The sequence below is a fragment of the Puntigrus tetrazona genome, unplaced genomic scaffold, assembly GCF_018831695.1.
Source record: "Puntigrus tetrazona isolate hp1 unplaced genomic scaffold, ASM1883169v1 S000000283, whole genome shotgun sequence".
NCBI lineage: Eukaryota > Metazoa > Chordata > Actinopteri > Cypriniformes > Cyprinidae > Puntigrus > Puntigrus tetrazona.
In genome coordinates, this window is record NW_025047944.1 from 1150001 (window position 1) to 1159888 (window position 9888).

Here is a 9888-nt window from a genome sequence, read left to right on the forward strand (position 1 = left end):
AGTCATGGGCGGCACGCTTTTCATCTCTGACTGACTTTAACTACATGCAGGATTTCAGGGAATTATAATAATGAAGGGAACTGAGTTAAAGGAGTCATTAAGTCCTTTTACTTCGTTATTGGAATTCAAGCATGCTATATTCATATAAGAATTACATTTACATCTTTTTACTCCACTCCAGTTCAGAAAAATACATAATTCATATTCCCCGTTATTTTAAGAAGAGGTTTAGTTTCTTGTGAAATATTAGTGTGCTTTTATATTTAGTCTCGTTTAATATCTTTTTCTGAGCGGCTGTCATATAATTTAAATATAAAATGTAAAATGCAATTCAGATTTAATTCATAATAACTTTTTGTATGATCGCTGTATCTTTCATGAATTTGAATAAAAGCAGTCTAGAATAACTATGAAGATTTTTACACAGATATATCTGTTACACTGAACGACAACGGAGCGTTTTTCACCGTATTTTAACTTTATATATTTATATTTAATTTAAAATGCTTTTACATATATAAAAATATATATTTTTTTAAATTTTAACCGAGGTTTTTAAACCTTATACCCCTTCTCATTTGTTTTTTTCCTCATTTATTAAATACTAAGTTCTATAATATTTTCGCTTGTTTGCACAATGATCAGTAACTTTATTGATTATTCATTTTATGTCTTGGTAAACTTGCAACAAATGCATATCACATTTCTGCGTCAGTCGTCCTGATCGACTAGCGCTGGATCCATCTGTTATTTATTATATTTTTAAGTCAGATTGAAAACAAGTACTTACACGTTTACTAGAGTCATGCAATATTAGTGCATCTGTATTATATCTAAAATGATGATATGACACACTCATGTGCATGCATACGTACTGTTCTGCTTCTTTCAGGCCACACTTCTTCTCGCTCGAATGATTTCTGAAATAAAATACAGGCTGATTTTCTGCCTCGGGCCTAAATCTCTTCATTTTCTGATCATCAGAGCCTTTCAAAAAAAATCATAGATATGACTTACTGTATGCACGCCGAGATCTGCTCCAGATTCATTTCCAGGCTCCTCGAGCTCCTCCTTCAGTCAACAAACATTTCTGACTCTGATTTATCAGCCCGAGAAAGCCGTCGCTCAGCATCCAGGACTATCTGATTCAGAACAAATGAATGCAATTAGAGAAGAACATTACATGCGGATCAAGTTTTGATTAGAGAAAGTTGAATTTTTGAACTGATCAAACTCATTTAAAATGCATTAAAACAATATTTGTTTTTAAATTTAATATAAAAAAGTACTACAAATATATTTGTATAATTTGAAATTAAAATATTTTATAAAATGTTAGCAATTTATATATATATATATTTATATTTATATATATATATATATATATATATATATATTACTGCTGTCAGATTATTAATTACAATTAATTGCATTAAAAAATTTAATAAAATTTTTATTTACAAAATATATCTGTGTACAGTGTATATTTAATATATATATATATATATATATATATATATATATATATATATATATATATATATACACATACATACATATACATATATATATATACACACATACACATACATATATATATATACACACATACACACACACATATATATATATATATATATATATATATATATATATATATATATATATATTATTATATATAAATATTATTAGTAGTAGTAGTAGTTTTTATTATTATTATTATTATTATTTATGGAGCTTAATATAAATCTGCATTTAATTCCTGAGCTGTATTAACGTTCTATTTTTACATCCGATGGTAGGCAGAACATTTTTGTACATGTCTGAAGCGGTGAAGCCTTGTTCCTCCAGATCGCGACCAAAGATGCTCTGAATCCGCTGAAGCAGGACGTGAAGAAAGGGAACCTGCGCTACGTCAGCAACGTCTTTCCTCACAAGGGCTACATCTGGAACTACGGAGCCATCCCTCAGGTCTGTGTCCCGTCTCACGCCAATCAGGACAGTTAAAGGCTCTTCGTCTCAATGATTTCTTGTCTGGCAGACGTGGGAGGATCCGGGTCACCGGGACACAGACACGGGCTGCTGCGGGGACAACGACCCCATCGACATCTGTGACATCGGGAATAAGGTACGGAGCTCTCGGCGTCTTCACTGTCCTCCAGTTCAACATCTCTCTGAACCCGTTTAGCAGAACATTTCTCTGGATCTCAGCACCATCTGAAATGAAATAAATAAGCAGTCCGTATATTTTATATGCATGAAAAGCCGTGCGTTGTGCAGATGAAGAAACCATGCAAAAATAAAGAAAAGTTATGCAATTTAGACGAATAAAATGATTCACACTCATAGAAAAGTCATGAACATTTCTAGAGTGAATAGACAGTTTTATTAGTCTGTTTATATATTTATAGCGTTTATTATTATTATTGCAGGAATTTTTACATACATAAAGACTGTATAAAGTAAAAAAAATTTTTTTTTTAAATAATAAAAAAAAAAAAAAAAAAAAAAAATATATATATATATATATATATATATATATATATAAATTAATAGGGCTATTTATATTTTACAATTACTTTAACATGATTTATAATAATATACAACATAAAATAAATGCAAATAATCTTATATGTTTTTGTCTCTTCAAACTTATGTTTTATATATATATATATAAAATGTGTAACTATATATTAATATATATATAACTATATAACTACTAATTTATAAAAATAAATAAAATATATATATATATATATATATATATATATATATATATATAACAAATATACATTTATAAATAAAAAAAAAAAAATATATATATATATATATATATATATATATATATATATATATATATATATATATATATATATATATGTGTGTGTTTTACTATTAATTTAACTAGCTACAATTTTATTTTATTTTATTTAGAGCAGAGTAAAAGTTGCTCTCAATGTAAACAATGAATTGGAAGCAAATCCTTCTTTTGATGAATCAACTGTTTCTAATGATTCATTCAAACGGCTCTGAACGACTCATTTGAATCAGTGTGAACCAGAGCGGTTTCTTCAGCACTCAGTGTCTTCTCTCAGGTCTGCTCTCGAGGAGAAGTGATCCGCGTGAAGGTGCTGGGGACGCTGGCTCTGATCGACGAGGGAGAGACCGACTGGAAAGTGATGGTGATAAACGCCGAGGACCCCGAGGCCCAGGACTTCAACGGTCTGAGAGCTCAGGCTTGTGTGTGTGTGTGTGTGTGTGTGTGTGTGACGAGCCGCAGCTTCATCTCAGCGTCTTCTGTCTCCCGCAGACCTCGAGGACATCCGCCGGCTGAAGCCCGGGTACCTGGAGGCCACCCTCGACTGGTTCCGGATGTACAAAGTCCCAGACGGCAAGCCGGAAAACCAGTTCGCCTTCGCTGGAGAGTTTAAGAACAGGGTAAATAAAAACCAAGGACAGGAGATCTTTTCAGCGCTTCTTAGAAAGCACACAAAAACTGAAGTAAACTGTTTTATTTTATTTCAGTTAAAATGCTGCAGTATATGAGATGAATATATTACTCTTAAAAATAAAGAAGAGCCTTTTTGTCTAAACTGTTCCCTAAAGAACCTTTCTGTTTCGCAAAAGCCTTTTGAGGAGAAAAAAGGTTTTAAAAAGTTTTAAAATATTTTAAAATATTTAAAAAAATCAATAAATATGCTATTAAACATTGCAATGTCTTATTAAATGCTTTAAATGAAAACTAGTCATTAAAAAAAGTATTTATTTTTTAGCATAAATGTACAAAATTATTCTTTAATTGCTAAATTAAATGAAAGTCAATAATGCTTTTAACAAAAGTATGCTACTTACTTATATATTCATAAATATATTCAGATAATTACATTTTTTTATCAAATTTATCATTTTCAAATTTATCATTTTCAAAGGTTTTAGTAAGCATCCTTAATCATTTATTCTTTAAATAAATTGAACATATACTACATATTTTTGAACAAAAGGTTTTTTTGCAAATATACAAAACCATCTTTATTCGCTTAAATGATTTAAAATGTACAAAATGTATTTTAAAATGTAAATGCACAAAAAAAGGATGCATTAATGCATTAAAAGTGCATGCATACCACCTCTCTCTCTCTCTACTAGTTTTTAAAGTGTCTTTTCTGGTTCATGACCTGCAGGACTTCGCCATTAAAACCGTTAAGGACACTCATAGTTTCTGGAAAGCTCTGATCTCCCAGAAGACAGGCGCTGGAGAGCTCAGCTGGTAAGACTCGTTTCGTTTGAGTTCAGTTCAGTCCTCACACAAACACACCGCGGGTTTATTTCTCAGCCTGCAGGCTTCGAGATGTTCTTATAGGGATTATAGTGATCAAACCCAGCATTGAGATGCTCAACGGCACAGAAACCAGGGTTGCCAGGTCATCCCAGCATCAAACCCCAATATCTAAAATCATATCTAAAACCATGTCTATATATATATATATATATATATATATATATATATATATATATACATTTTAAATAAGTAAACATATTTATACATTTTCTTAAATTTTTTTAAATTATTAAATTAACTTTTAGCACAACTACATTTTACCTCAAAAAATATAATAATAATATATAATCTATGTAATAATAATAATAATGTCAATATTTTTATTACCAAATACGCTGTATCTTGTTTTAACGATTGTTTTTCTCTAAAATAAAGTCTTTAAGTGGTTTTATATTATATTTTATATTTTATATTATATATATATTATATGATATTCTATATTTTAATCGTTTTATATTTTCTTTCTACGTTTTAAAATCTTTATTCCTAGTAAATCACACAAAAGCACTTTCACTTTTCTTTGAAGTAAACATATTTTCTTACATATTTAGATTTTTTGCATAACATGCTTTTTATCTTAGTATATATATATATATATATATATATACACTACATTATTTAAACATTTTTAGTGCTTTAAAATAATCAGAAATCAGCATCATTTAACATAAACAAAGAATGAACAATGCATTTATTACACTATCTATTACTATTAATGTTAGTTATACAGTAGTTGATTGTTTATTCATGTTAGCATGTGAGTCCATTAACTAATGTTAGCAAACACAGCTTGTGATATTAATAACGCACTTAATAATGCTGAAATAAACTAAGATTAATAAACGTAGTATTGTTCATTCTTAGTTCAACTAATGATGCTCATTGTAAAGCGCCAGCGAATAATTAAATATATTTTGTCAGAGAAATAATTATTTGTAGTGAAGCCCCATTTGGGTTCTTTCTTAATCAAGTGTGTTTTCGTGAAGGAGCTCAAAGGCATCCCTGCCTGTGCCTCACAGCTTCATCACGGCCATAGAATATAAAACGCTTCAATGCACGCCTTTCTGCCAAATATAATTCAAGCCTTCAAACACAATCAACCCACGGTGAGAGTTTAAAAGCAGCCTGATTGAAGTCAAACTTGGCAACCGGCTTAAAAAGAGACCGTTTTAATTGAAACGAAACTCCTGACAGCATTAAAATAAAGCATTCTTCTTCAGTCTAAAGCACGCACGCGGTATTTCACCTTCAGGCGATCCGAATGAAACATACCGGCTCTCAAAGCAGGATGGCCTTCAAAGTCACGCTCGGATTGAAAGTCCTGTCTCCGGCGGCAGGCCTGAGAGCAGATAGGAGTTATGAGGGTCTGGATTAGCTCGATGTCTAACGATCGGCTCAAACGTGTCTCCTCCAGCATGAACAGCTGCGTCTCTGACAGTCCCTTCTGCCGCTCAGCCGGAGACGCCCGGGCCGTCGTGGATTCGGTGAGTGTTTCCTGCCTGAATTATAATGTCTCGGGAGCGTTTGAGCGCAATCAGACATCGTTCTCCGGGAGAACCGGGGCTCTGTCTGGATTTAAAGGTTTAAAGATGGCCATTCAGAGTTAATAAGTTGAGTTTTAACGTTTCTGAATCCATTCAGCCGATCTCAGGGTCTGGCGATAGCGCTTTTAGCATAGCTTAGCATACATCATTGAATCCGATTAGACCAGTAGCATCGCGTTCAAAAATGATTTTTTGTATTTTTTAATTATATTTTATATTTCAAACCCGACTCTTCTGTGGTTATATCGTGTGCTAAGACCGGCGGAAAGTTAAAAGTTGGCGGTACGGCAGAAAACCTTGTTCATTACGCCAGAATAAGAGTATAGTTCCTTATCATATCAACTTTCCGCCGGTCTTAGCACACGATATAACTACAGAAGAGTCAGGTTTGAAATATAAAATATAATAAAAAAATACAAAAAATCATTTTTGAACACGATGCTACTGGTCTAATCGGATTCAATGATGTATGCTAAGCTATGCTAAAAGCGTAGAAAATATAATAAAAAAAATACAAAAATCATTTTTGAATGCGATGCTACTGGTCTAATCGGATTCAATGATGTATGCTAAGCTATGCTAAAACCCTGAGATCGGCCGAATGGATTCAGAAACGTTAAAACTCAACTTATTAACTCTGGGGATGAGCCTATTTCCAAAAAAAGTGGACTGTCCCTTTAAGGTTCAGCTAAGTTTCATCTAAAAATGGTTGACTCAGCCTCGTGGCAATCAGGGTCTCATTAAAGTCTCCTTTAACTCAAATTAAAGTCTCATGTGCTCGTCCTAAGGCCTTCAAAGACCTGGAGGAGAGTCTCAGCAATGGGTGTGAATGGGTGCCGTCAGAATAAGAAAAAATCCACAGCCGTCCAACCCATCTGGAGAAGAAAAAAATCAAACTAATCCAGCATTGAGATGTTTTTAGCTCAAATACAGTTCTATGATCCATAATAATGCTTCCTCCAGAGAAAATGCAGCTACAGTTTTGGCTTGTAAACACTGCTTGATCTGTGCAGGTTCTCCTGATTCAGATCAGAACATTTTTTCACGTTCATATTTTAGTTCGTTGGATCCTCTGTCTTCTCCTGAGCGCTGTGGATTGTTGTGATGTTTTTATCAGACTCTCATGCTGACGGCACCCATTCACTTCCATTGACTGCAGGATGATGGTTTTTGTTGGTCTAATGCTGTAAGATCTGTTCTCAGGCTCCTCCGTACGGTGATGCAGAGCCCACGCCCAGCTCAGGTCAGCGACCCCAAACGTTTATCAGATACATATGACATAATGTACAGTAAAATAATATCTAATAAGCTTTTTCACAAATAATATGATCATTTCATAGAAAAATAAAAAGTTTAATATGTTTTGGAAGGCAATTTTATTCTGTTCTGTTCTGACTAACATATTTATTTTATATATAAATATGTTAGTGATATAAATGTTTATATATATATATATATATATATATATATTTTAAATAAAACAAATTTAATTTTAAAGTTATTAATATAATTCTATTATATGTACAAATATAAATGTTTATATATATTTTATATATTTTTAATATGTTTCAGAAGGCAATTTTATTCTGTTTTTGTCTGACTAACATATTTATTATATATATATATATATATATATATATATATATATATATATATATATATATATATATATATATATAAATATATATATATATATATATATATATATAACAAATATAAATGTTTATATATATATTTTTAAAATAAAACAAATTTTATTTTAAAGTTATTAATATAATTTTATATAATAATTTTATATAATAACATGATATATTTAAACATCTAAATAATATATATTCTAAAACATCTCACATACTTTAATTTACTTCATTTATTAAGTTATCCAAGATTCAACTCTATTTTCAAGTCTGTTTAATATGTTTTAATGCGTCAAAATGATTCTGATTTGATTGCACTTAAGACCGCAGCTGTTTTTGCATTTAAGTAGATGGATTTTTTACGGTGTAAAAAATAATCTTTTTTTCTCTTTTTCCAGCCGATAAATGGTTTTATTACAAGCAGACGTAGAGCACGACCATCAGCGCTGACGGGAGGATACATGGCCGGAAAAGATTTTATTAAACGAATCCATCAAACAACGGCAGACTGGCGGCGGTCGTAATTCTGTCATGTATTGTATTAGTTGCTGATAAACGCTGTGCAGTCGGGTTCATAAAGGCCTAAATAAAGTTAGGAGGCTTGGTAGTCGGTGCAAAACACTGTATGAATGTATGCAGCCCAACCGAAATAAAAAAATATGACTTTCTGTGGTCCTAAAGAGCTCTTTTACTGAAATACAGCATATATTTAGATAATGCATCATTGCGATCTATCTCAGCATCTGTATGTTTAAAGGAACATCTAATTGTAGCACATGTAATTAATTCGTCCCTGTAATTGCCCGGGAACACTTGATTGTGGTTGTACAGGTAATTGCTGCAAATGCCATGTTGCTATTTTTCGACTTTATGCCCCGTTGCCATGGAGACCAGCATCACCGTAGCAGCATCCGTTACTCGGACACGTCAAGCTGAACTGATGTTTACAGGAAAAAACTACTTAAGAAGATCAGGAGAACGATGCATGAGAGTGATCTTCCTGTAATTGGGCAAATTTCCTGCACTATACACATCATTACAGGTATACACCGACGGCTGAATGGTTTTTTTGAAGATCATGTGACACGGAAGACTGGAAAATACAGCGGCGCTTCACAGAAATAAAAGACATTTTAACAGATACGAGCGCAGAAAACAGCTGAAATACACTGAAATAATATTTCACAATTTTGACTTAATTTTTGATTAAATAAATGCAGCTTTGGTGAGCAGAAAAAAAATAAATCTTCATTGTTCCAAACGTTTGAACGCCAGCGTAAAAAATTGATTCTAACGGCTTTTTATCACTTCTCTTTAATCACTTTTTGAAGTTTTAATTCTGAGCTTGTTATTACTGTCACGCACGTTATATTAAAGTCCACTTGGAGGATGATTATGGCACAGATCTGATCTTTATTACTGGGCGTGTGATAAATGTGTTAATATGAGATGCAGACTGAAAGCATTTTAAATAGTAAAAATCTCAACAAAAGAATCATATATATAATCATTGCCTATATAAATATATATATATATATAAATATATATATATAAAAAAATATATATATATATATATATATATAAATATATATATATATATATATATATATATATATAAATAAATATATAAATATATATATATATATATATATATATATATATATATATATAAAAATAAAATAAATAAATAATATATATATATATATATATATATATAAATAAATATATATATATATATATATATATATATATATATATATATATATATATATATATATATATATATGTTTTTATACATGCATGATTTTCTGTGTGCATTTCCTCTGGGTCATTAAATAAAAACGTTGAAGTGAGTCATGTGGTGTTAAACAGTGGCATCTAGTGTTTCACTGCCATCAACGTGTGATTAAATCAAAGTATATGTTATAAAGAAATGCACTTACAGCCTGTGATGAGGTCCAGACATCTTTACCTGCACACACACACACACACACACACACTACGCCATTTAAACTAAATGCATATATACACATATATACAAATACACATTAAAAAATAAAAAGGAACCTCAGAAAAACTGGTTGCAATAGATGTAAAAAGGAGACGGGTGTGTAACTACTGAAAATAAATCACATTAAAAGGAAAAAATTACAGGACTGGCATATTTCAATCGTTTTTAATCACTACTTAATTATTAGTTACATTTTTATTATTATTATTATTATTGTTTTAGCGCCGTGACGTCATCTTCGCGTGTCGCGTGTCGCGCGCGCGCACAACGGGTTTAGCGGACCGACCGGGTTACTTCACGGGAATCAGCCACACTCTCTGGCCAATGGGATCGCGCAGCGCCGGTGACGCGTCTCGA

At 31.6% G+C, this 9888-nt stretch overlaps 1 protein-coding gene and 1 long non-coding RNA gene across 2 annotated transcripts in view; one reads left to right on the top strand and one right to left on the bottom strand.

The window, feature by feature from the left end:
* Positions 1 to 1951, bottom strand: part of LOC122333493 — a 3363-nt gene extending 1412 nt beyond the window's left edge. Inside the window, exons 1-3 of the long non-coding RNA XR_006248635.1 lie at positions 1820 to 1951; positions 1018 to 1142; positions 876 to 920 (exon numbers count right to left, since the gene is read on the bottom strand). This is a non-coding gene — a long non-coding RNA (uncharacterized LOC122333493). The remainder of the gene's footprint in view (positions 1 to 875; positions 921 to 1017; positions 1143 to 1819) is intronic.
* Positions 1 to 8297, top strand: part of ppa1a (inorganic pyrophosphatase 1a) — an 11221-nt gene extending 2924 nt beyond the window's left edge. Inside the window, exons 4-11 of the mRNA XM_043231135.1 lie at positions 1852 to 1971; positions 2042 to 2128; positions 3096 to 3222; positions 3311 to 3438; positions 4182 to 4267; positions 5754 to 5823; positions 7087 to 7126; positions 7919 to 8297. Coding sequence (XP_043087070.1) covers positions 1852 to 1971; positions 2042 to 2128; positions 3096 to 3222; positions 3311 to 3438; positions 4182 to 4267; positions 5754 to 5823; positions 7087 to 7126; positions 7919 to 7950 — 690 coding nt within the window. The 3' untranslated portion in view covers positions 7951 to 8297. The remainder of the gene's footprint in view (positions 1 to 1851; positions 1972 to 2041; positions 2129 to 3095; positions 3223 to 3310; positions 3439 to 4181; positions 4268 to 5753; positions 5824 to 7086; positions 7127 to 7918) is intronic.
* Positions 8298 to 9888: the final 1591 nt, after the last annotated feature.